At 45.5% G+C, this 27,363-nt stretch overlaps 1 protein-coding gene across 1 annotated transcript in view; it reads right to left on the bottom strand.

Moving 5' to 3' along the window:
* Nucleotides 1-5,917: 5,917 nt before the first annotated feature.
* The window catches only part of apof (apolipoprotein F), a 103,343-nt gene continuing 81,897 nt past the window's right edge, over nt 5,918-27,363 (bottom strand). Inside the window, exon 2 of the mRNA XM_020483459.2 lies at nt 5,918-7,718. Coding sequence (XP_020339048.1) covers nt 6,358-7,671 — 1,314 coding nt within the window. The 5' untranslated portion in view covers nt 7,672-7,718 and the 3' untranslated portion in view covers nt 5,918-6,357. The remainder of the gene's footprint in view (nt 7,719-27,363) is intronic.

The raw sequence follows: 27,363 nt of genomic DNA on the forward strand, positions 1-27,363 counted from the left end.
TGTGAAAACCTTGTGAAGACTTACAGAAAATGTTTGACACACACACGCATACCAACACAAACACACTTACATACATATTACAGCGCCCCGGTGCAATAAAATGCAAATTAATTACTTAAAAAATCATACATTGTGATTTTCTGGATTTTTGTTTTAGATTCCGTCTCTCACAGTTGAAGTGTACCTATGATAAACATTACAGACCCCTACATGCTTTGTAAGTAGGAAAACCTGCAAAATTGGCAGTGTATCAAATACTTGTTCTCCCCACTGTATCTACCTCAATTAACTTTAAGTATGTCACCAAGATGGCATAGCAGTCAGACGTCTTTTGTCCTCGTCTTGTCGTGTCCCGTATATATATATATTTACAACTTTCTTCGCATACCTTTTTATATAATTTTTTTCTTTTCCATAAACTCAACTTCAGAACACTCTCCTGCAACCCACCTCACCAATTTATAAAAAAATAAAAGTATTATTTACCTCAAATCTGTAATCCTCCATAGAAGCGAACCAGAAGCTAACCAGAAGCTAGCCTGAAGCTAACAAGAAGCTAATCAGAAACTAGCCAGAAGCTAGTTAGCTTCTTTACTGGCTAATCGTTAGTATTCAGCTAACAACGGTTTGTGGTCATCAGCTATCCTTTAGCTCGAAAATCTATCGCCAGTTTTGTACGGTGCGGCTCGGACTGGAACATACCGGACCTATTTTTCTCTCCATGTCCCCGGATTTCAACCGCAAGCTCTGGACATTTATTCCTGGATCTCACAGCTAGCTAGCTGCTATCCGTGTGACTATCGGCTTACGTCGATCCCGGAGCAAACATAAATTATTCCGGAGCTAGCCAGCTGAAGAGTTCCATCAGCCACTCCTGGGCTACAATCACCTATCCGGACCCGTTTTACTGCCAACGCGGAGCCCCACCGGGTCTTCACAACTCGACTACCGACATTATCTGCCCGAGGGAGTTATCCAGCTGGCTCCTTCATCGCGACGTTACCTGAACGCCCATCTGTGGTCCGCTAATCGGATTGGATTGATTGGATTGATCCCCTCTACCACACGGAACCCCACTAATCCTACCGACGGAAACGCACCAGGTGGCTAAAAACAGACCTCCATCCTATGCTAGCTTGCTACCGATGGCCCGGCTAGCTGTCTGAATTGCCGTGACCCCAACCAACCTCACTACTCACTGGACCCTTTTGATCACTCGACTAAGCATGCCTCTCCTTAATGTCAATATGCCTTGTCCATTGCTGTTCTGGTTAGTGTTTATTGGCTTATTTCACTGTAGAGCCTCTAGTCCTGCTCACTATACCTTATCCAACCTATTAGTTCCACCACCCACACATGCAATGACATCTCCTGGTTTCAATGATGTTTCTAGAGACAATATCTCTCTCATTATCACTCAATAGCTTGGTTTACCTCCACTGTATTCACATCCTACCATAACTTTGTCTGTCCATTATACCTTGAAGCTATTTCATCGCCCCCAGAAACCTCCTTTTACTCTCTGTTCCAGACGTTCTAGACGGCCAATTCTCATTGCTTTTAGCCGTACCCTTATCCTACTCCTCTTCTTTTCCTCTGGTGATGTAGAGGTGAATCCAGGCCCTGCAGTGCCTAGCTCCACTCCTTTTCCCCAGGTGCTCTCTTTTGATGACTTCTGTAACCGTAATAGCCTTGGTTTCATGCATGTTAACATTAGAAGCCTCCTCCCTAAGTTTGTTTTATTCACTGCTTTAGCACACTTTGCCAACCCGGATGTTCTAGCTGTGTCAGACTCCTGAATCCTGAAGACCACCAAAAATTCTGACATTTTCATCCCTAACTACAACATTTTCAGACAAGATAGAACCTGCCAAAGGGGGCGGTGTTGCAATCTACTGCAAAGATAGCCTGCAGAGTTCTGTCCTATTATCCAGGTCTGTACCCAAACAATTTGAACTTCTACTTTTAAAAATCCACCTCTCTAAAAACAAGTCTTTCAACATTGCTGCCTGCTACAGACCACCCTCTGCCCCCAGCTGTGCTCTGGACACCATATGTGAACTGATTGCCCCCCATCTATCTTCAGAGCTCGTGCTGCTAGGCGACCTAAACTGGAACATGCTTAACGCCCCAGCCATCCTATAATCTAAACTTGATGCCATCAATCTCACACAAATTATCAATGAACCTACCAGGTACCTCCCCAAAGCCGTAAACACGGGCACCCTCATAGATATCATCCTAACCAACTTGCCCTCTAAATACACTTCTGCTGTCTTCAACCAAGATCTCAGCGATCACTGCCTCATTACACTTCAGCGAGCAGGCCTTTCAAATCGACCTGGAAGGATATTGATCTCATCCCTTCAGTAGAGGATACCTGGTTATTTTTTTAAATGCCTTCCTAACCATCTTAAATAAGCATGCCCAATTTAAAAAAAATTGAACCAGGAACAGATATAGCCCTTGGTTCTCCCCAGACCTGACTGCCTTTAACCAACACAAAAACATCCTATGGTCGTTCTGCATTAGCATCGAACAGCCCTCGTGATATGCAGCTTTTCAGGGAAGCTAGAAACCATTATACACAGGCAGTTAGAAAAGCCAAGGCTAGCTTTTTCAAGCAGAAATTTAGTTCCTGCAACACTAACTCAAAAAAAGTTCTGAGACACTGTAAAGTCCATGGAGAATAAGAACACCTCCTCCCAGCTGCCCACTGCACTGAAGATAGGAAACACTGTCACCACTGATAAATCCATTATAATTGAGAATTTCAATAAGCATTTTTTTACGGTTGGCCATTTTTTCCACCTGGCTATCCCAACCCAGGTCAACAGCACTGCACCCCCCACAGCAACTCGCCCCAAGCCTTCCCCATTTCTCCTTCTCCCAAATCCAGTCAGCTGATGTTCTGAAAGACCTGCAAAATCTGGACCCCTACAAATCAGCCGGGCTAGACAATCTGGACCCTTTCTTTCTAAAATGATCTGCCGAAATTGTTGCCACCCCTATTACTAGCCTGTTCAACCTCTCTTTCGTGTCGTCTGAGATTCCCAAAGAATGGAAAGCAGCTGCAGTCATCACCCTCTTCAAAGGGGGGGGACACTCTAGACCCAAACTGCTACAGACCTATATCTATCCTACCCTGCCTTTCTAAGGTCTTCGAAAGCCAAGTCAACAAACAGATTACCGACCATTTCGAATCTCACCATACCCTCTCTGCTTTGCAATCTGGTTTCAGAGCTGGTCATGGGTGCACCTTAGTCACGCTCAAGGTCCTAAACGATATCTTAACCGCCATTGATAAGAAACATTACTGTGCAGCCGTATTCATTGATCTGGCCAAGGCTTTCGACTCTGTCAATCACCACATCCTCATTGGCAGACTCGACAGCTTTGGTTTCTCAAATTATTGCCTCGCCTGGTTCACCAACTACTTCTCTGATAGAGTTCAGTGTGTCAAATCGGAGGGTCTGTTGTCCGGACCTCTGGCAGTTTCTATGGGGGTGCCACAGGGTTCAATTCTTGGACCGACTCTCTTCTCTGTATACATCAATGATGTCGCTCTTGCTGCTGGTGAGTCTCTGATCCACCTCTATGCAGACTACACCATTCTGTATACTTCTGGCCCTTCTTTGGACACTGTGTTAACAACCCTCCAGGCAAGCTTCAATGCCATACAACTCTCCTTCCGTGGCCTCCAATTGCTCTTAAATACAAGTAAAACTAAATGCGTGCTCTTCAACAGATCGCTGCCTGCACCTGCCCGCCTGTCCAACATCACTACTCTGGACGGCTCTGACTTAGAATACGTGGACAACTACAAATACCTAGGTGTCTGGTTAGACTGTAAACGCTCCTTCCAGACCCACATCAAACATCTACAATCTAAAGTTAAATCTAGAATTGGCTTCCTATTTCTCAAGAAAGTATCCTTCACTCATGCTGCCAAACATACCCTTGTAAAACTGGCCATCCTACCAATCCTCGACTTCGGCGATGTCATTTACAAAATAGCCTCCAATACCCTACTCAACAAATTGGATGCAGTCTATCACAGTGCCATCTGTTTTGTCATCAAAGCCCCATATACTACCCACCATTGTGACCTGTAATCTCTCGTTGGCTGTCCCTCGCTTCATACTCGTCGCCAAACCCACTGGCTCCATGTCATCTACAAGACCCTGCTAGGTAAAGTCCCCCCTTATCTCAGCTCGCTGGTCACCATAGCATCACCCACCTGTAGCACGCGCTCCAGCAGGTATATCTCTCTGGTCACCCCCAAAACCAATTCTTTCTTTGGCTGCCTCTCCTTCCAGTTCTCTACTGCCAATGACTGGAACGAACTACAAAAACCTCTGAAACTGTAAACACGTATCTCCCTCACTAGCTTTAAGCACCAGCTGTCAAAGCAGCTCACAGATTACTGCACCTGTACATAGCCCACCTATAATTTAGCCCAAACAACTACCTCTTTCCCTACTGTATTTATTTAATTGATTTATTTTGCTCCTTTGCACCCCATTATTTTTATTTCTATTTTGCACATTCTTTCAGTGCAAATCTACCATACCAGTGTTTTACTTGCTATATTGTATTTACTTTGCCACCATGGCCTTTTTTTTGCCTTTACCTCCCTTATCTCACCTCATTTGCTCACATCGTATATAGACTTGTTTCTACTGTATTATTGACTGTAAGTTTGTTTTACTCCATGTGTAACTCTGTGTTGTTGTATGTGTCGAACTGCTTTGCTTTATCTTGGCCAGGTCGCAATTGTAAATGAGAACTTCTTCTCAACTTGCCTACCTGGTTAAATAAAGGTGAAATATAATAAAAAATAAAATAAAAACTGGTACCCCTGCACATCGACTCGGTACTGGTGCCCCATGTTTATAGCCTAGTTAACATTACTCATTGTGTATTTATTCCTCATGTTATCATTTAAAAATATATTTTTTTTAATTTTCTCTCTGCATTGTTGGGAAACACAAAATGTATAATTTGACCAATATTTAGAAGGAGGTCATCATTTCATGTAGTCTGTAATGGAAGAAACCACATGGAAAAGGAGGTAAGCAAGTTAGGTCCAAAAAACAGATTTTCACCACGTCTAAACCAAAGTAGATAATTTTGAGATTGTTCTATACATCAGTTGGGGTCTTTATAAACTTCAATATGAGGTCCTAAACTTAGCATAAAAGTGCATCCTTGTAGCTGTGTGGGCAATGGTTGAGCTAACGGCAAGTTGAGCAAGTTTTCTTCTCAGACATAATGCAATGTATTATTGCTGGGAGATGAGGTAACAACAGGGCCTGGCCCATGTTAAAAGTGTTTTAAAAAAGTACAAAGTCTTTGTCAGGTCATAAGCCTGTGTTCAAAGATGCTTAAAATTATTCAAAGACAAAAAATGTGTTGAATTGTGTTTCGGAAATAAAGATAGACATGTTTTTAAAAAGGTACTGGTTATATTTAATTCAGTACAGAAATGTGTAGGCGGCTTAACTTACTCCCTTTCGTGGCCCAAATTACCCCATACCTGGGTAAATTGTGCCAAGATACCTTTTTTTGGACAAGCTATGTTTAAAAAACTTTCATTTTTCCATGAATTCTGATTATTTCCAGGGATACACAACATCCTGAAATATATGTAGATATCTTTGTTAGAAAGAATACTATATTTCTCTTGACGGAGTGATGCAGAATGTAAAAAAATTCTCAACTTACCCCCTCTCCCCTACCTGTGTTTTGTCCAATCAATTTGCAGTGAAAAAAAAACACATTGAAAGGCTCTGGAAAAGTGTTGTGAATTCCTTTGCAATGACTAAGCTAAAAGTTTATATTCAATCAGTCATGACTCATTCTTACCTGATATAATGATGAAGTTATGGATTTGGTCAAAGAAGACACTCAAAAGTAGTCGTAAAAAAACAACTAGCTAGAATGATAATTTAATCAATCAATGATTTTTTTTCAAGGGCAGTTGCACACTTTCATGCCAATGAAAAGTTGCTTATAAATCAATGAGTTTACATTTTTACAAATAGCCAGCTTGAATTTTGCTCCATCTGTTTCCAGAGGAGGCAGAACAACAAAACATCAACTGATTAGTAGTACCGTTAAAATAGTCCCTGCACTTGAAGTATCAGAGGTGGAAATTGAGTCTGACCTGACCAATAATGCTGAAGGAGGAGAGGAGGGGTTTGGGTTGAGAGGATGGGGTGGAGGAGAGGTCAAGGTGGTCTAAGAGGGTTGACTCAGGGGTTCCCTGAGACCACTTCCTGGTCGCCACATCTCTTTATGATGCCATTGGCTGAAGCAAAATCATATCTGACTACCTACCAGGCTACTGGCTGTTTACTGTATGGTAATGACTCCCTCCTCCCAACTGTACTCATTAACTATTAGGTCCTCATGCTGTTTCATGGAGGACAGCAGGTACTTGATCCCAGCCTTCACCCCTGTCTTCACGCCTGCCCCGGCAACGTAGCCCGCTACACCCACTGTTCCCCCAGTGACGGCCATAAGGGCGTCTGTGCCAAGGTCGACGGCGCTGAGGATGGCTCTCTCCTTGGCCATCTCGGAGCAGTTGACAGAGGTGTAGTAGACGGCCGTGCCCAGGTTGTAAAGGGTGCTGACGACAGGGATCCACTCCACCACGTTGTACACCCGCTCCTCCTTCTTGTTGACGCAGTTCCGCTGGGGGCTGCGCCGCGCCCGCCGCCCTGAGGCCACAGGTGACTTCTCCTCCTGCACCTGGCACTGTCGAATCCAGCATTCTGAGTCAGAGTCCTCAGAAGGCACCACCCGGCTGCCTGGCTTCAGAACTGCCTGGTACTGCCCTCTGTTACGGGACACACCCGCACACATGGACCCTTGGCTCTCACAGGCCCTTATTGCCTCCTCCAGCCCCCCTGTGGCTCCCTCCATCGCATCCCCTAACAGCAGGGTCCCATTCACCCTGGTCCAGCCCTGACACTGCTCTTGCTTCCCCTTTCCAGAGGCCCCCTGTCCCCTATGGCCCTCCCCAGCCCTGGCCAGCTGCTGGATGTTGAACATCACTGCCTGGAGGTGGCGCTCTGCTTGGACCTTCCCCACATGTGAGGCAGGGGGTGTTGTGGCTCTGGGATGAGGTGCTCCACTCGCCATCATACTCTCCACCTCTATGAGGAGCTCCTCAGTGTCCTCCACCCCCAGCAGGTTGTACAGCCTGAGCACCAGGGTCTGGGCCTCCCGGGGACAGCCTGCCACCACCAGCACGGGCACTAGGGAGAGGCCCAGGAGCTCCCGGGGCAACAGGGTGGAGGAGGGGTCCTGCAGGGTGGAGGCAGACAGCAACTCCTCACAGCTGGTGTTGGCCTGGATGAGGATTCTGCCCTGCAGCTTGGCCTTGAGCTTGGTGACGACACGCTGAGCAGACTGTGCCCTGGCCTCATCCTGCACCACCCACTCTTCAGGGGCCGCACTCTCCGCTGCACCTAATGGAAGACCAAGCTGGGTCTGGGATCCAAGGAGCAACTGCTTCCCCTTTTTGATAGTGTCCCCCTCCTCTAAGACAGAGGTCTTGAAGGCCGGAGTGTTCTTCAGAGCAGGGGGAGTTGGTGTCCTACACAGAGCTTGTTCAATCAGCAGTAGTTGGATCAGAAACAGCCACTTGATCTTAGGATGCATAATTTTGCCTGTGAGAGTTCTATTCCAGTCCAGCTGCACACGGGAATCTGGGGAAGACATTGAGGTACACAGTCAGTCAAAATCAATGTTTTTTTAAATAGCACGTTTGCATAAACTTCAACTCAATATTTGTTATTTGTCGAAACCAACGATTCGCTTTGGCTTGTGAAGGGGCAAACACTCCAACTGGCTTTTTGCCAACTCTAGCTCTCTAACTCTAGCTCTCTAACTCTAGCTCTGTAACTCTAGCTCTCCAACTCTAGCTCTCCAACTCTAGCTCTCCAACTCTAGCTCTCCAACTCTAGCTCTCCAACTCTAGGTCTCCAACTTTAGCTCTCTAACTCTAGCTCCCCAACTCTAGCTCTCTAACTTCAGCTCTCTAACTCTAGCTCTCTAACTCTAGCTCTCTAACTCTAACTCTAGCTCTCCAACTCTAGCTCTCCAACTCTAGCTCTCCAACTCTAGCTCTCTAACTCTAGCTCTCTAACTCTCCAACTCTAGCTCTCCAACTATAGCTCTCTAACTCTAGCTCTCTAACTCTAGCTCTCTAACTCTAGCTCTCTAACTCTAACTCTAGCTCTCCAACTCTAGCTCTCCAACTCTAGCTCTGTAACTCTAGCTCTCCAACTTTAGCTCTCTAACTCTAGCTCCCCAACTCTAGCTCTCTAACTTCAGCTCTCTAACTCTAGCTCTCTAACTCTAGCTCTCTAACTCTAACTCTAGCTCTCCAACTCTAGCTCTCCAACTCTAGCTCTCTAACTCTAGCTCTCTAACTCTAGCTCTCTAACTCTCCAACTCTAGCTCTCCAACTATAGCTCTCTAACTCTAGCTCTCTAACTCTAGCTCTCCAACTCTAGCTCTCCATCTCTAGCTCTCTAACTCTAGCTCTCTAACTCTAGCTCTCTAACTCTAGCTCTCCAACTCTAGCTCTCCAACTCTAGCTCTCCAACTCTAGCTCTCCAACTTTAGCTCTCTAACTCTAGCTCCCCAACTCCAGCTCTCTAACTTCAGCTCTCTAACTCTAGCTCTCTAACTCTAGCTCTCCAACTCTAGCTCTCCAACTCTAGCTCTCCAACTCTAGCTCTCCAACTCTAGCTCTCTAACTCTAGCTCTATAACTCTCCAACTCTAGCTCTCCATCTCTAGGTCTCTAAATGTAGCTCTCTAACTCTAGCTCTCCAACTCTAGCTCTCCAACTCTAGCTCTCCAACTCTAGCTCTCTAACTCTAGCTCTCTAACTCTAGCTCTCTAACTCTAGCTCTCTAACTCTACTCTAGCTCTCCAACTCTAGCTCTCTAACTCTAGCTCTCCAACTCTAGCTCTCTAACTCTAGCTCTCTAACTCTAGCTCTCTAACTCTAGCTCTCTAACACTAACTCTAGCTCTCCAACTATAGCTCTCCAACTATAGCTCTCCAACTTGAGCTCTCCAGCTCTAGCTCTCTAACTCTAGCTCTCTAACTCTAGCTCTCTAACTCTCCAACTCTAGCTCTCTAAATCTAGCTCTCTAACTCTAGCTCTCTAACTCTAGCTCTCTAACTCTAGCTCTCCAACTTTAGCTCTCTAACTCTAGCTCCCCAACTCTAGCTCTCTAACTCTAGCTCTCTAACTCTCCAACTCTAGCTCTCCATCTCTAGGTCTCTAACTCTAGCTCTCTAACTCTAGCTCTCTAACTCTAACTCTAGCTCTCTAACTGTAGCTCTCTAACTCTAGCTCTCTAACTCTAGCTCTCTAACTCTAACTCTAGCTCTCTAACTGTAGCTCTCTAACTGTAGCTATCCAACTCTAGCTCTCCAACTCTAGCTCTCCAACTCTAGCTCTCTAACTCTAGCTCTCTAGCTCTCCAACTCTAGCTCTCCAACTCTAGCTCTCCAACTTGAGCTCTCCAACTCTAGCTCTCTAACTCTAGCTCTCTAACTCTAGCTCTCTAACTCTCCAACTCTAGCTCTCTAAATCTAGCTCTCTAACTCTAGCTCTCTAACTCTAGCTCTCCAACTTCAGCTCTCTAACTCTAGCTCCCCAACTCTAGCTCTCCATCTCTAGGTCTCTAACTCTAGCTCTCTAACTCTAGCTCTCTAACTCTAGCTCTCTAACTCTAACTCTAGCTCTCTAACTGTAGCTCTCTAACTGTAGCTCTCTAACTCTAGCTCTCTAACTCTAACTAGCTCTCTAACTGTAGCTCTCTAACTGTAGCTCTCCAACTCTAGCTCTCCAACTCTAGCTCTCCAACTCTAGCTCTCTAACTCTAGCTCTCTAACTCTAACTCTAGCTCTCCAACTCTAGCTCTCCAACTCTAGCTCTCCAACTTGAGCTCTCCAACTCTAGCTCTCTAACTCTAGCTCTCTAACTCTAGCTCTCTAACTCTAGCTCTCTAACTCTCCAAATCTATCTCTCTAAATCTAGCTCTCTAACTCTAGCTCTCTAACTCTAGCTCTCGAACTCTAGCTCCCCAACTCTAGCTCTCTAACTCTAGCTCTCTAACTCTAGCTCTCTAACTCTAGCTCTCTAACTCTAACTCTAGCTCTTCAACTCTAGCTCTCTAACTCTAACTCTAGCTCTCTAACTCTAGCTCTCCAACTCTAGCTCTCCAACTCTAGCTCTCCAACTCTAGCTCTCTAACTCTAGCTCTCTAACTCTAGCTCTCTAACTCTCCAACTCTAGCTCTCCAACTCTAGCTCTCCAACTCTCGCTCTCTAACTCTCACTCTCCAACTCTAGCTCTCTAACTCTAGCTCTCTAACTCTAGCTCTCTAACTCTAGCTCTCCAACTCTAGCTCTCCAACTCTCGCTCTCTAACTCTAGCTCTCTAACTCTAGCTCTCTAACTCTAGCTCTCCAACTCTAGCTCTCTAACTCTAGCTCTCCAACTCTAGCTCTCCAACTCTAGCTCTCTAACTCTAGCTCTCTAACTCTAGCTCTCCAACTCTAGCTCTCCAACTCTCGCTCTCTAACTCTCGCTCTCTAACTCTAGCTCTCTAACTCTAGCTCTCTAACTCTAGCTCTCTAACTCTAGCTCTCCAACTCTAGCTCTCCAACTCTAGCTCTCTAACTCTAGCTCTCCAACTCTAGCTCTCCAACTCTAGCTCTCTAACTCTAGCTCTCTAACTCTAGCTCTCCAACTCTAGCTCTCCAACTCTCGCTCTCTAACTCTCGCTCTCTAACTCTAGCTCTCTAACTCTAGCTCTCTAACTCTAGCTCTCCAACTCTAGCTCTCTAACTCTAGCTCTCTAACTCTAGCTCTCTAACTCTAGCTCCCCAACTCTAGCTCTCTAACTCTAGCTCTCTAACTCTTGCTCTCTAACTCTCCAACTCTAGCTCTCCAACTCTAGCTCTCCAACTCTAGCTCTCCAACTCTAGCTCTCTAACTCTAGCTCTCCAACTCTAGCTCTCCAACTCTAGCTCTCTAACTCTAGCTCTCTAACTCTAGCTCTCCAACTCTAGCTCTCCAACTCTCGCTCTCTAACTCTAGCTCTCTAACTCTAGCTCCCCAACTCTAGCTCTCCAACTCTAGCTCTCCAACTCTAGCTCTCCAACTTTAGCTCTCTAACTCTAGCTCCCCAACTCTAGCTCTCTAACTTCAGCTCTCTAACTCTAGCTCTCTAACTCTAGCTCTCTAACTCTAACTCTAGCTCTCCAACTCTAGCTCTCCAACTCTAGCTCTCCAACTCTAGCTCTCTAACTCTAGCTCTCTAACTCTAGCTCTCTAACTCTCCAACTCTATCTCTCCATCTCTAGCTCTCTAACTCTAGCTCTCTAACTCTAGCTCTCTAACTCTAACTCTAGCTCTCTAACTCTAGCTCCCTAACTCTAACTCTAGCTCTCTAACTCTAGCTCTCTAACTCTAACTCTAGCTCTCTAACTCTAGCTCTCTAACTGTAGCTCTCCAACTCTAGCTCTCCAACTCTAGCTCTCCAACTCTAGCTCTCTAACTCTAGCTCTCTAACTCTAGCTCTCTAACTCTAGCTCTCTAACTCGAGCTCTCCAACTCTAGCTCTCTAACTCTAGCTCTCTAACTCTAGCTCTCTAACTCTAGCTCTCTAACTCTAGCTCTCTAACTCTAGCTCTCTAACTCTAACTCTAACTCTAGCTCTCTAACTCTAGCTCTCTAACTGTAGCTCTCCAACTCTAGCTCTCCAACTCTAGCTCTCCAACTCTAGCTCTCTAACTCTAGCTCTCTAACTCTAGCTCTCCAACTCTAGCTCTCCAACTCGAGCTCTCCAACTCTAGCTCTCTAACTCTAGCTCTCTAACTCTAGCTCTCTAACTCTCCAACTCTAGCTCTCTAAATCTAGCTCTCCAACTCTAGCTCTCCAACTCGAGCTCCCCAACTCTAGCTCTCTAACTCTAGCTCCCCAACTCTAGCTCTCTAACTCTAGCTCTCTAACTCTAGCTCTCTAACTCTAGCTCTCTAACTCTAACTCTATCTCTCCAACTCTAGCTCTCCAACTCTAGCTCTCTAACTCTAGCTCTCTAACTCTAGCTCTCTAACTCTAGCTCTCTAACTCCCCAACTCTAGCTCTCTAACTCTAGCTCCCCAACTCTAGCTCTCTAACTCTAGCTCTCTAACTCTAGCTCTCTAACTCTAGCTCTCTAACTCTAACTCTATCTCTCCAACTCTAGCTCTCCAACTCTAGCTCTCTAACTCTAGCTCTCTAACTCTAGCTCTCTAACTCTCCAACTCTAGCTATCCAACTCTAGCTCTCCAACTCCAGCTCTCCAACTCTAGCTCTCCAACTCTAGATCTCTAACTCTAGCTCTCTAACTCTAGCTCTCTAACTCTCCAACTCTAGCTCTCCAACTCTAGCTCTCCAACTCTCGCTCTCTAACTCTCGCTCTCTAACTCTAGCTCTCTAACTCTAGCTCTCTAACTCTAGCTCTCTAACTCTAGCTCTCTAACTCTAGCTCCCCAACTCTAGCTCTCTAACTCTAGCTCTCTAACTCTAGCTGTCTAACTCTAGCTCTCTAACTCTAACTCTAGCTCTCCAACTCTAGCTCTCCAACTCTAGCTCTCCAACTCTAGCTCTCTAGCTCTAGCTCTCTAACTCTAGCTCTCTAACTCTAACTCTAGCCTTCAAACTCTAGCTCTCTAACTCTAGCTCTCTAACTCTAGCCTTCTAACTCTAGCTCTCTAACTCTAGCTCTCTAACTCTAGCTCTCCAACTCTAGCTCTCTAACTCTAGCTCTCTAACTCTAGCTCTCTAACTCTAGCTCTCCAACTCTAGCTCTCCAACTCTAGCTCTCCAACTCTAGCTCTCTAACTCTAGCTCTCTAACTCTAGCTCTCTAACTCTAGCTCTCCAACTCTAGCTCTCTAACTCTAGCCTTCCAAATCTAGCTCTCTAACTCTACCCTTCCAACTCTAGCTCTCCAACTCTAGCTCTCTAACTCTAGCTCTCCAACTCTAGCTCTCTAACTCTAGCTCTCTAACTCTAGCTCTCTAACTCTAGCTCTCCAACTCTAGCTCTCTAACTCTAGCTCTCCAACTCTAGCTCTCCAACTCTAGCTCTCCAACTCTAGCTTTCTAACTCTAGCTCTCCAACTCTAGCTCTCTAACTCTAACTCTAGCTCTCTAACTGTAGCTCTCTAACTCTAGCTCTCTAACTCTAGCTCTCTAACTCTAGCTCTCTAACTCTAGCTCTCTAACTCTAACTCTAGCTCTCTAACTGTAGCTCTCTAACTCTAGCTCTCTAACTCTAGCTCTCTAACTCTAACTAGCTCTCTAACTGTAGCTCTCTAACTGTAGCTCTCCAACTCTAGCTCTCCAACTCTAGCTCTCCAACTCTAGCTCTCTAACTCTAGCTCTCTAACTCTAACTCTAGCTCTCCAACTCTAGCTCTCCAACTCTAGCTCTCCAACTTGAGCTCTCCAACTCTAGCTCTCTAACTCTAGCTCTCTAACTCTAGCTCTCTAACTCTAGCTCTCTAACTCTCCAAATCTATCTCTCTAAATCTAGCTCTCTAACTCTAGCTCTCTAACTCTAGCTCTCGAACTCTAGCTCCCCAACTCTAGCTCTCTAACTCTAGCTCTCTAACTCTAGCTCTCTAACTCTAGCTCTCTAACTCTAACTCTAGCTCTTCAACTCTAGCTCTCTAACTCTAACTCTAGCTCTCTAACTCTAGCTCTCCAACTCTAGCTCTCCAACTCTAGCTCTCCAACTCTAGCTCTCTAACTCTAGCTCTCTAACTCTAGCTCTCTAACTCTCCAACTCTAGCTCTCCAACTCTAGCTCTCCAACTCTCGCTCTCTAACTCTCACTCTCTAACTCTAGCTCTCTAACTCTAGCTCTCTAACTCTAGCTCTCCAACTCTAGCTCTCTAACTCTAGCTCTCTAACTCTAGCTCTCTAACTCTAGCTCTCCAACTCTAGCTCTCCAACTCTCGCTCTCTAACTCTAGCTCTCTAACTCTAGCTCTCTAACTCTAGCTCTCCAACTCTAGCTCTCTAACTCTAGCTCTCCAACTCTAGCTCTCCAACTCTAGCTCTCTAACTCTAGCTCTCTAACTCTAGCTCTCCAACTCTAGCTCTCCAACTCTCGCTCTCTAACTCTCGCTCTCTAACTCTAGCTCTCTAACTCTAGCTCTCTAACTCTAGCTCTCTAACTCTAGCTCTCCAACTCTAGCTCTCCAACTCTAGCTCTCTAACTCTAGCTCTCCAACTCTAGCTCTCCACTCTAGCTCTCTAACTCTAGCTCTCTAACTCTAGCTCTCCAACTCTAGCTCTCCAACTCTCGCTCTCTAACTCTCGCTCTCTAACTCTAGCTCTCTAACTCTAGCTCTCTAACTCTAGCTCTCCAACTCTAGCTCTCTAACTCTAGCTCTCTAACTCTAGCTCTCTAACTCTAGCCCAACTCTAGCTCTCTAACTCTAGCTCTCTAACTCTTGCTCTCTAACTCTCCAACTCTAGCTCTCCAACTCTAGCTCTCCAACTCTAGCTCTCCAACTCTAGCTCTCTAACTCTAGCTCTCCAACTCTAGCTCTCCAACTCTAGCTCTCCAACTCTCGCTCTCTAACTCTAGCTCTCTAACTCTAGCTCCCCAACTCTAGCTCTCCAACTCTAGCTCTCCAACTCTAGCTCTCCAACTTTAGCTCTCTAACTCTAGCTCCCCAACTCTAGCTCTCTAACTTCAGCTCTCTAACTCTAGCTCTCTAACTCTAGCTCTCTAACTCTAACTCTAGCTCTCCAACTCTAGCTCTCCAACTCTAGCTCTCTAACTCTAGCTCTCTAACTCTAGCTCTCTAACTCTCTAACTCTAGCTCTCTAACTCTAGCTCTCTAACTCTAACTCTAGCTCTCTAACTCTAGCTCCCTAACTCTAACTCTAGCTCTCTAACTCTAGCTCTCTAACTCTAACTCTAGCTCTCTAACTCTAGCTCTCTAACTGTAGCTCTCCAACTCTAGCTCTCCAACTCTAGCTCTCCAACTCTAGCTCTCTAACTCTAGCTCTCTAACTCTAGCTCTCTAACTCTAGCTCTCTAACTCGAGCTCTCCAACTCTAGCTCTCTAACTCTAGCTCTCTAACTCTAGCTCTCTAACTCTAGCTCTCTAACTCTAGCTCTCTAACTCTAGCTCTCTAACTCTAACTCTAACTCTAGCTCTCTAACTCTAGCTCTCTAACTGTAGCTCTCCAACTCTAGCTCTCCAACTCTAGCTCTCCAACTCTAGCTCTCTAACTCTAGCTCTCTAACTCTAGCTCTCCAACTCTAGCTCTCCAACTCGAGCTCTCCAACTCTAGCTCTCTAACTCTAGCTCTCTAACTCTAGCTCTCTAACTCTCCAACTCTAGCTCTCTAAATCTAGCTCTCCAACTCTAGCTCTCCAACTCGAGCTCCCCAACTCTAGCTCTCTAACTCTAGCTCCCCAACTCTAGCTCTCTAACTCTAGCTCTCTAACTCTAGCTCTCTAACTCTAGCTCTCTAACTCTAACTCTATCTCTCCAACTCTAGCTCTCCAACTCTAGCTCTCTAACTCTAGCTCTCTAACTCTAGCTCTCTAACTCTAGCTCTCTAACTCCCCAACTCTAGCTCTCTAACTCTAGCTCCCCAACTCTAGCTCTCTAACTCTAGCTCTCTAACTCTAGCTCTCTAACTCTAGCTCTCTAACTCTAACTCTATCTCTCCAACTCTAGCTCTCCAACTCTAGCTCTCTAACTCTAGCTCTCTAACTCTAGCTCTCTAACTCTCCAACTCTAGCTATCCAACTCTAGCTCTCCAACTCCAGCTCTCCAACTCTAGCTCTCCAACTCTAGATCTCTAACTCTAGCTCTCTAACTCTAGCTCTCTAACTCTCCAACTCTAGCTCTCCAACTCTAGCTCTCCAACTCTCGCTCTCTAACTCTCGCTCTCTAACTCTAGCTCTCTAACTCTAGCTCTCTAACTCTAGCTCTCTAACTCTAGCTCTCTAACTCTAGCTCCCCAACTCTAGCTCTCTAACTCTAGCTCTCTAACTCTAGCTGTCTAACTCTAGCTCTCTAACTCTAACTCTAGCTCTCCAACTCTAGCTCTCCAACTCTAGCTCTCCAACTCTAGCTCTCTAGCTCTAGCTCTCTAACTCTAGCTCTCTAACTCTAACTCTAGCCTTCAAACTCTAGCTCTCTAACTCTAGCTCTCTAACTCTAGCCTTCTAACTCTAGCTCTCTAACTCTAGCTCTCTAACTCTAGCTCTCCAACTCTAGCTCTCTAACTCTAGCTCTCTAACTCTAGCTCTCTAACTCTAGCTCTCCAACTCTAGCTCTCCAACTCTAGCTCTCCAACTCTAGCTCTCTAACTCTAGCTCTCTAACTCTAGCTCTCTAACTCTAGCTCTCCAACTCTAGCTCTCTAACTCTAGCCTTCCAACTCTAGCTCTCTAACTCTACCCTTCCAACTCTAGCTCTCCAACTCTAGCTCTCTAACTCTAGCTCTCCAACTCTAGCTCTCTAACTCTAGCTCTCTAACTCTAGCTCTCTAACTCTAGCTCTCCAACTCTAGCTCTCTAACTCTAGCTCTCTAACTCTAGCTCTCCAACTCTAGCTCTCCAACTCTAGCTCTCCAACTCTAGCTCTCTAACTCTAGCTCTCCAACTCTAGCTCTCCAACTCTAGCTCTCTAACTCTAGCTCTCTAACTCTAGCTCTCTAACTCTAACTCTAGCTCTCCAACTCTAGCTCTCCAACTCTAGCTCTCCAACTCTAGCTCTCTAACTCTAGCTCTCTAACTCTAGCTCTCTAACTCTCCAACTCTATCTCTCCATCTCTAGCTCTCTAACTCTAGCTCTCTAACTCTAGCTCTCTAACTCTAACTCTAGCTCTCTAACTCTAGCTCCCTAACTCTAACTCTAGCTCTCTAACTCTAGCTCTCTAACTCTAACTCTAGCTCTCTAACTCTAGCTCTCTAACTGTAGCTCTCCAACTCTAGCTCTCCAACTCTAGCTCTCCAACTCTAGCTCTCTAACTCTAGCTCTCTAACTCTAGCTCTCTAACTCTAGCTCTCTAACTCGAGCTCTCCAACTCTAGCTCTCTAACTCTAGCTCTCTAACTCTAGCTCTCTAACTCTAGCTCTCTAACTCTAGCTCTCTAACTCTAGCTCTCTAAACTCTAACTCTAACTCTAGCTCTCTAACTCTAGCTCTCTAACTGTAGCTCTCCAACTCTAGCTCTCCAACTCTAGCTCTCCAACTCTAGCTCTCTAACTCTAGCTCTCTAACTCTAGCTCTCCAACTCTAGCTCTCCAACTCGAGCTCTCCAACTCTAGCTCTCTAACTCTAGCTCTCTAACTCTAGCTCTCTAACTCTCCAACTCTAGCTCTCTAACTCTAGCTCTCCAACTCTAGCTCTCCAACTCTAGCTCTCCAACTCTAGCTCTCTAACTCTAGCTCTCCAACTCTAGCTCTCTAACTCTAGCTCTCTAACTCTAGCTCTCTAACTCTAGCTCTCTAACTCTAACTCTATCTCTCCAACTCTAGCTCTCCAACTCTAGCTCTCTAACTCTAGCTCTCTAACTCTAGCTCTCTAACTCTAGCTCTCTAACTCCCCAACTCTAGCTCTCTAACTCTAGCTCCCCAACTCTAGCTCTCTAACTCTAGCTCTCTAACTCTAGCTCTCTAACTCTAGCTCTCTAACTCTAACTCTATCTCTCCAACTCTAGCTCTCCAACTCTAGCTCTCTAACTCTAGCTCTCTAACTCTAGCTCTCTAACTCTCCAACTCTAGCTCTCCAACTCTAGCTCTCCAACTCTAGCTCTCCAACTCTAGCTCTCCAACTCTAGCTCTCTAACTCTAGCTCTCTAACTCTAGCTCTCTAACTCTCCAACTCTAGCTCTCCAACTCTAGCTCTCCAACTCTAGCTCTCTAACTCTAGCTCTCTAACTCTAGCTCTCTAACTCTAGCTCTCTAACTCTAGCTCTCTAACTCTAGCTCTCTAACTCTAGCTCTCCAACTCTAGCTCTCTAACTCTAGCTCTCTAACTCTAGCTCTCTAACTCTAGCTCTCTAACTCTAACTCTAGCTCTCCAACTCTAGCTCTCCAACTCTAGCTCTCCAACTCTAGCTCTCTAACTCTAGCTCTCTAACTCTAGCTCTCTAACTCTAACTCTAGCTTCAAACTCTAGCTCTCTAACTCTAGCTCTCTAACTCTAGCTCTCTAACTCTAGCTCTCTAACTCTAGCTCTCTAACTCTAGCTCTCCAACTCTAGCTCTCTAACTCTAGCTCTCTAACTCTAGCTCTCTAACTCTAGCTCTCCAACTCTAGCTCTCCAACTCTAGCTCTCCAACTCTAGCTCTCTAACTCTAGCTCTCTAACTCTAGCTCTCTAACTCTAGCTCTCCAACTCTAGCTCTCTAACTCTAGCTCTCCAACTCTAGCTCTCTAACTCTAGCCTTCCAACTCTAGCTCTCCAACTCTAGCTCTCTAACTCTAGCTCTCCAACTCTTAGCTCTCTAACTCTAGCTCTCTAACTCTAGCTCTCTAACTCTAGCTCTCCAACTCTAGCTCTCTAACTCTAGCTCTCTAACTCTAGCTCTTCCAACTCTAGCTCTCCAAACTCTAGCTCTCCAACTCTAGCTCTCTAACTCTAGCTCTCCAACTCTAGCTCTCCAACTCTAGCTCTCTAACTCTAGCTCTCTAACTCTAGCTCTCCAACTCTAGCTCTCTAACTCTAGCTCTCTAACTCTAGCTCTCTAACTCTAGCTCTCTAACTCTAGCTCTCCTACTCTAGCTCTCCAACTCTAGCTCTCCAACTCTAGCTCTCTAACTCTAGCTCTCTAACTCTAGCTCTCTAACTCTAGCTCTCCAACTCTAGCTCTCTAACTCTAGCTCTCTAACTCTAGCTCTCTAACTCTAGCTCTCTAACTCTAGCTCTCTAACTCTAGCTCTCTAACTCTAACTCTATCTCTCCAACTCTAGCTCTCCAACTCTAGCTCTCTAACTCTAGCTCTCTAACTCTAGCTCTCTAACTCCCCAACTCTAGCTCTCTAACTCTAGCTCCCCAACTCTAGCTCTCTAACTCCAGCTCTCTAACTCTAGCTCTCCAACTCTAGCTCTCTAACTCTAGCTCTCTAACTCTAGCTCTCTAACTCTAGCTCTCCAACTCTAGCTCTCCAACTCTAGCTCTCTAACTCTAGCTCTCTAACTCTAGCTCTCTAACTCTAGCTCTCCAACTCTAGCTCTCTAACTCTAGCTCTCCAACTCTAGCTCTCCAACTCTAGCTCTCTAACTCTAGCTCTCTAACTCTAGCTCTCCAACTCTAGCTCTCCAACTCTAGCTCTCTAACTCTAGCTCTCTAACTCTAGCTCTCTAACTCTAGCTCTCTAACTCTAGCTCTCTAACTCTAGCTCTCTAACTCTAGCTCTCTAACTCTAGCTCTCCAACTCTAGCTCTCCAACTCTAGCTCTCTAACTCTAGCTCTCCAACTCTAGCTCTCCAACTCTAGCTCTCTAACTCTAGCTCTCTAACTCTAGCTCTCCAACTCTAGCTCTCCAACTCTAGCTCTCTAACTCTAGCTCTCTAACTCTAGCTCTCTAACTCTAGCTCTCTAACTCTAGCTCTCCAACTCTAGCTCTCTAACTCTAGCTCTCTAACTCTAGCTCTCTAACTCTAGCTCTCCAACTCTAGCTCTCTAACTCTAGCTCTCTAACTCTTGCTCTCTAACTCTCCAACTCTAGCTCTCCAACTCTAGCTCTCCAACTCTAGCTCTCCAACTCTAGCTCTCTAACTCTAGCTCTCCAACTCTAGCTCTCCAACTCTAGCTCTCTAACTCTAGCTCTCTAACTCTAGCTCTCCAACTCTAGCTCTCCAACTCTAGCTCTCTAACTCTAGCTCTCTAACTCTAGCTCTCCAACTCTAGCTCTCCAACTCTAGCTCTCCAACTCTAGCTCTCCAACTCTAGCTCTCTAACTCTAGCTCTCCAACTCTAGCTCTCTAACTCTAGCTCTCTAACTCTAGCTCTCTAACTCTAGCTCTCTAACTCTAACTCTAGCTCTCCAACTCTAGCTCTCCAACTCTAGCTCTCAACTCTAGCTCTCTAACTCTAGCTCTCTAACTCTCCAACTCTAGCTCTCCAACTCTAGCTCTCCAACTCTAGCTCTCTAACTCTAGCTCTCTAACTCTAGCTCTCTAACTCTAGCTCTCTAACTCTAGCTCTCTAACTCTAGCTCTCTAACTCTAGCTCTCCAACTCTAGCTCTCTAACTCTAGCTCTCTAACTCTAGCTCTCTAACTCTAGCTCTCTAACTCTAACTCTAGCTCTCCAACTCTAGCTCTCCAACTCTAGCTCTCCAACTCTAGCTCTCTAACTCTAGCTCTCTAACTCTAGCTCTCTAACTCTAACTCTAGCTTCAACTCTAGCTCTCTAACTCTAGCTCTCTAACTCTAGCTCTCTAACTCTAGCTCTCTAACTCTAGCTCTCTAACTCTAGCTCTCCAACTCTAGCTCTCTAACTCTAGCTCTCTAACTCTAGCTCTCTAACTCTAGCTCTCCAACTCTAGCTCTCCAACTCTAGCTCTCCAACTCTAGCTCTCTAACTCTAGCTCTCTAACTCTAGCTCTCTAACTCTAGCTCTCCAACTCTAGCTCTCTAACTCTAGCTCTCCAACTCTAGCTCTCTAACTCTAGCTCTCCAACTCTAGCTCTCCAACTCTAGCTCTCTAACTCTAGCTCTCCAACTCTAGCTCTCTAACTCTAGCTCTCTAACTCTAGCTCTCTAACTCTAGCTCTCCAACTCTAGCTCTCTAACTCTAGCTCTCTAACTCTAGCTCTCCAACTCTAGCTCTCCAACTCTAGCTCTCCAACTCTAGCTCTCTAACTCTAGCTCTCCAACTCTAGCTCTCCAACTCTAGCTCTCTAACTCTAGCTCTCTAACTCTAGCTCTCCAACTCTAGCTCTCTAACTCTAGCTCTCTAACTCTAGCTCTCTAACTCTAGCTCTCTAACTCTAGCTCTCTACTCTAGCTCTCCAACTCTAGCTCTCCAACTCTAGCTCTCTAACTCTAGCTCTCTAACTCTAGCTCTCTAACTCTAGCTCTCCAACTCTAGCTCTCTAACTCTCGCTCTCTAACTCTAGCTCTCTAACTCTAGCTCTCTAACTCTAGCTCTCTAACTCTAGCTCTCTAACTCTAACTCTATCTCTCCAACTCTAGCTCTCCAACTCTAGCTCTCTAACTCTAGCTCTCTAACTCTAGCTCTCTAACTCTCCCAACTCTAGCTCTCTAACTCTAGCTCCCCAACTCTAGCTCTCTAACTTCAGCTCTCTAACTCTAGCTCTCTAACTCTAGCTCTCTAACTCTCCAACTCTAGCTCTCCATCTCTAGGTCTCTAACTCTAGCTCTCTAACTCTAACTCTAGCTCTCTAACTGTAGCTCTCTAACTCTAGCTCTCTAACTCTAGCTCTCTAACTCTAACTCTAGCTCTCTAACTCTAGCTCTCTAACTCTAGCTCTCCAACTCTAGCTCTCCAACTCTAGCTCTCCAACTCTAGCTCTCTAACTCTAGCTCTCTAGCTCTCCAACTCTAGCTCTCCAACTCTAGCTCTCCAACTCTAGCTCTCCAACTCTAGCTCTCTAACTCTAGCTCTCTAGCTCTCCAACTCTAGCTCTCCAACTCTAGCTCTCCAACTCTAGCTCTCCAACTCTAGCTCTCCAACTCTAGCTCTCTAACTCTAGCTCTCCAACTCTAGCTCTCCAACTCTAGCTCTCCAACTCTAGCTCTCTAACTCTAGCTCTCTAACTCTAGCTCTCTAACTCTAGCTCTCTAACTCTCCAACTCTAGCTCTCCATCTCTAGCTCTCTAACTCTAGCTCTCTAACTCTAGCTCTCTAACTCTAACTCTAGCTCTCTAACTGTAGCTCTCTAACTCTAGCTCTCTAACTCTAGCTCTCTAACTCTCCAACTCTATCTCTCCATCTCTAGCTCTCTAACTCTAGCTCTCTAACTCTAGCTCTCTAACTCTAACTCTAGCTCTCCAACTCTAGCTCTCCAACTCTAGCTCTCCAACTCTAGCTCTCTAACTCTAGCTCTCTAACTCTCCAACTCTAGCTCTCCAACTCTAGCTCTCCAACTCTAGCTCTCTAACTCTAGCTCTCTAACTCTAGCTCTCTAACTCTAGCTCTCTAACTCTAGCTCTCTAACTCTAGCTCTCTAACTCTAGCTCTCCAACTCTAGCTCTCTAACTCTAGCTCTCTAACTCTAGCTCTCTAACTCTAGCTCTCTAACTCTAACTCTAGCTCTCCAACTCTAGCTCTCCAACTCTAGCTCTCCAACTCTAGCTCTCTAACTCTAGCTCTCTAACTCTAGCTCTCTAACTCTAACTCTAGCTCTCAAACTCTAGCTCTCTAACTCTAGCTCTCTAACTCTAGCTCTCTAACTCTAGCTCTCTAACTCTAGCTCTCTAACTCTAGCTCTCCAACTCTAGCTCTCTAACTCTAGCTCTCTAACTCTAGCTCTCTAACTCTAGCTCTCCAACTCTAGCTCTCCAACTCTAGCTCTCCAACTCTAGCTCTCTAACTCTAGCTCTCTAACTCTAGCTCTCTAACTCTAGCTCTCCAACTCTAGCTCTCTAACTCTAGCTCTCCAACTCTAGCTCTCTAACTCTAGCTCTCCAACTCTAGCTCTCCAACTCTAGCTCTCTAACTCTAGCTCTCCAACTCTAGCTCTCTAACTCTAGCTCTCTAACTCTAGCTCTCTAACTCTAGCTCTCCAACTCTAGCTCTCTAACTCTAGCTCTCTAACTCTAGCTCTCCAACTCTAGCTCTCCAACTCTAGCTCTCCAACTCTAGCTCTCTAACTCTAGCTCTCCAACTCTAGCTCTCCAACTCTAGCTCTCTAACTCTAGCTCTCTAACTCTAGCTCTCCAACTCTAGCTCTCTAACTCTAGCTCTCTAACTCTAGCTGTCTAACTCTAGCTCTCTAACTCTAGCTCTCCTACTCTAGCTCTCCAACTCTAGCTCTCCAACTCTAGCTCTCTAACTCTAGCTCTCTAACTCTAGCTCTCTAACTCTAGCTCTCCAACTCTCGCTCTCTAACTCTCGCTCTCTAACTCTAGCTCTCTAACTCTAGCTCTCTAACTCTAGCTCTCTAACTCTAGCTCTCTAACTCTAACTCTAGCTCTCCAACTCTAGCTCTCCAACTCTAGCTCTCTAACTCTAGCTCTCTAACTCTAGCTCTCTAACTCCCCAACTCTAGCTCTCTAACTCTAGCTCCCCAACTCTAGCTCTCTAACTTCAGCTCTCTAACTCTAGCTCTCTAACTCTAGCTCTCTAACTCTCCAACTCTAGCTCTCCATCTCTAGGTCTCTAACTCTAGCTCTCTAACTCTAACTCTAGCTCTCTAACTGTAGCTCTCTAACTCTAGCTCTCTAACTCTAGCTCTCTAACTCTAACTCTAGCTCTCTAACTCTAGCTCTCTAACTCTAGCTCTCCAACTCTAGCTCTCCAACTCTAGCTCTCCAACTCTAGCTCTCTAACTCTAGCTCTCTAGCTCTCCAACTCTAGCTCTCCAACTCTAGCTCTCTAACTCTAGCTCTCCAACTCTAGCTCTCTAACTCTAGCTCTCTAGCTCTCCAACTCTAGCTCTCCAACTCTAGCTCTCCAACTCTAGCTCTCCAACTCTAGCTCTCCAACTCTAGCTCTCCAACTCTAGCTCTCCAACTCTAGCTCTCCAACTCTAGCTCTCCAACTCTAGCTCTCTAACTCCAGCTCTCTAACTCTAGCTCTCTAACTCTAGCTCTCTAACTCTCCAACTCTAGCTCTCCATCTCTAGCTCTCTAACTCTAGCTCTCTAACTCTAGCTCTCTAACTCTAACTCTAGCTCTCTAACTCTAGCTCTCTAACTCTAGCTCTCTAACTCTAGCTCTCTAACTCTAACTCTAGCTCTCTAACTCTAGCTCTCTAACTCTAGCTCTCCAACTCTAGCTCTCCAACTCTAGCTCTCCAACTCTAGCTCTCTAACTCTAGCTCTCTAGCTCTCCAACTCTAGCTCTCCAACTCTAGCTCTCCAACTCGAGCTCTCCAACTCTAGCTCTCTAACTCTAGCTCTCTAACTCTAGCTCTCTAACTCTCCAACTCTAGCTCTCTAACTCTAGCTCTCTAACTCTAGCTCTCTAACTCTAGCTCTCCAACTCTAGCTCTCTAACTCTAGCTCTCCAACTCTAGCTCTCCAACTCTAGCTCTCTAACTCTAGCTCTCTAACTCTAGCTCTCTAACTCTAGCTCTCTAACTCTAGCTCTCTAACTCTAGCTCTCTAACTCTAGCTCTCTAACTCTAGCTCTCTAACTCTAGCTCTCTAACTCTAGCTCTCTAACTCTAGCTCTCCAACTCTAGCTCTCCAACTCTAGCTCTCCAACTCTAGCTCTCTAACTCTAGCTCTCTAACTCTAACTCTAGCTCTCCAACTCTAGCTCTCCAACTCTAGCTCTCCAACTCTAGCTCTCCAACTCTAGCTCTCTAACTCTAGCTCTCTAACTCTAGCTCTCTAACTCTAGCTCTCTAACTCTCCAACTCTAGCTCTCTAACTCTAGCTCTCTAACTCTAGCTCTCTAACTCTAGCTCTCTAACTCTAGCTCTCCAACTCTAGCTCTCTAACTCTAGCTCTCTAACTCTAGCTCTCTAACTCTAGCTCTCTAACTCTAACTCTAGCTCTTCAACTCTAGCTCTCTAACTCTAACTCTAGCTCTCTAACTCTAGCTCTCCAACTCTAGCTCTCCAACTCTAGCTCTCCAACTCTAGCTCTCTAACTCTAGCTCTCTAACTCTAGCTCTCTAACTCTCCAACTCTAGCTCTCCAACTCTAGCTCTCCAACTCTCGCTCTCTAACTCTAGCTCTCTAACTCTAGCTCTCTAACTCTAGCTCTCTAACTCTAGCTCTCCAACTCTAGCTCTCTAACTCTAGCTCTCTAACTCTAGCTCTCTAACTCTAGCTCTCCAACTCTAGCTCTCCAACTCTAGCTCTCTAACTCTAGCTCTCTAACTCTAGCTCTCTAACTCTAGCTCTCCAACTCTAGCTCTCTAACTCTAGCTCTCCAACTCTAGCTCTCTAACTCTAGCTCTCTAACTCTAGCTCTCTAACTCTAGCTCTCCAACTCTAGCTCTCCAACTCTAGCTCTCTAACTCTAGCTCTCTAACTCTAGCTCTCTAACTCTAGCTCTCTAACTCTAGCTCTCTAACTCTAGCTCTCTAACTCTAGCTCTCTAACTCTAGCTCTCCAACTCTAGCTCTCCAACTCTAGCTCTCTAACTCTAGCTCTCCAACTCTAGCTCTCCAACTCTAGCTCTCTAACTCTAGCTCTCTAACTCTAGCTCTCCAACTCTAGCTCTCCAACTCTAGCTCTCTAACTCTAGCTCTCTAACTCTAGCTCTCTAACTCTAGCTCTCTAACTCTAGCTCTCCAACTCTAGCTCTCTAACTCTAGCTCTCTAACTCTAGCTCTCTAACTCTAGCTCCCCAACTCTAGCTCTCTAACTCTAGCTCTCTAACTCTTGCTCTCTAACTCTCCAACTCTAGCTCTCCAACTCTAGCTCTCCAACTCTAGCTCTCCAACTCTAGCTCTCTAACTCTAGCTCTCCAACTCTAGCTCTCCAACTCTAGCTCTCTAACTCTAGCTCTCTAACTCTAGCTCTCCAACTCTAGCTCTCCAACTCTCGCTCTCTAACTCTAGCTCTCTAACTCTAACTCTAGCTCTCCAACTCTAGCTCTCCAACTCTAGCTCTCCAACTCTAGCTCTCTAACTCTAGCTCTCTAACTCTCCAACTCTAGCTCTCCAACTCTAGCTCTCCAACTCTCGCTCTCTAACTCTAGCTCTCTAACTCTAGCTCTCTAACTCTAGCTCTCTAACTCTAGCTCTCTAACTCTAGCTCTCTAACTCTAGCTCTCCAACTCTAGCTCTCTAACTCTAGCTCTCTAACTCTAGCTCTCTAACTCTAGCTCTCTAACTCTAACTCTAGCTCTCCAACTCTAGCTCTCCAACTCTAGCTCTCCAACTCTAGCTCTCTAACTCTAGCTCTCTAACTCTAGCTCTCTAACTCTAACTCTAGCTTCAAACTCTAGCTCTCTAACTCTAGCTCTCTAACTCTAGCCCTCTAACTCTAGCTCTCTAACTCTAGCTCTCTAACTCTAGCTCTCCAACTCTAGCTCTCTAACTCTAGCTCTCTAACTCTAGCTCTCTAACTCTAGCTCTCCAACTCTAGCTCTCCAACTCTAGCTCTCCAACTCTAGCTCTCTAACTCTAGCTCTCTAACTCTAGCTCTCTAACTCTAGCTCTCCAACTCTAGCTCTCTAACTCTAGCTTCCAACTCTAGCTCTCTAACTCTAGCTCTCCAACTCTAGCTCTCCAACTCTAGCTCTCTAACTCTAGCTCTCCAACTCTAGCTCTCTAACTCTAGCTCTCTAACTCTAGCTCTCTAACTCTAGCTCTCCAACTCTAGCTCTCTAACTCTAGCTCTCTAACTCTAGCTCTCCAACTCTAGCTCTCCAACTCTAGCTCTCCAACTCTAGCTCTCTAACTCTAGCTCTCCAACTCTAGCTCTCCAACTCTAGCTCTCTAACTCTAGCTCTCTAACTCTAGCTCTCCAACTCTAGCTCTCTAACTCTAGCTCTCTAACTCTAGCTCTCTAACTCTAGCTCTCTAACTCTAGCTCTCCAACTCTAGCTCTCCAACTCTAGCTCTCCAACTCTAGCTCTCTAACTCTAGCTCTCTAACTCTAGCTCTCTAACTCTAGCTCTCCAACTCTAGCTCTCTAACTCTCGCTCTCTAACTCTAGCTCTCTAACTCTAGCTCTCTAACTCTAGCTCTCTAACTCTAGCTCTCTAACTCTAACTCTATCTCTCCAACTCTAGCTCTCCAACTCTAGCTCTCTAACTCTAGCTCTCTAACTCTAGCTCTCTAACTCTCCAACTCTAGCTCTCTAACTCTAGCTCCCCAACTCTAGCTCTCTAACTCCAGCTCTCTAACTCTAGCTCTCTAACTCTAGCTCTCTAACTCTCCAACTCTAGCTCTCCATCTCTAGCTCTCTAACTCTAGCTCTCTAACTCTAACTCTAGCTCTCTAACTCTAGCTCTCTAACTCTAGCTCTCTAACTCTAGCTCTCTAACTCTAACTCTAGCTCTCTAACTGTAGCTCTCTAACTGTAGCTATCCAACTCTAGCTCTCCAACTCTAGCTCTCCAACTCTAGCTCTCTAACTCTAGCTCTCTAGCTCTCCAACTCTAGCTCTCCAACTCTAGCTCTCCAACTCTAGCTCTCCAACTCTAGCTCTCTAA

The sequence above is a fragment of the Oncorhynchus kisutch genome, linkage group LG5, assembly GCF_002021735.2.
Source record: "Oncorhynchus kisutch isolate 150728-3 linkage group LG5, Okis_V2, whole genome shotgun sequence".
In the NCBI taxonomy this organism is placed as follows: domain Eukaryota; kingdom Metazoa; phylum Chordata; class Actinopteri; order Salmoniformes; family Salmonidae; genus Oncorhynchus; species Oncorhynchus kisutch.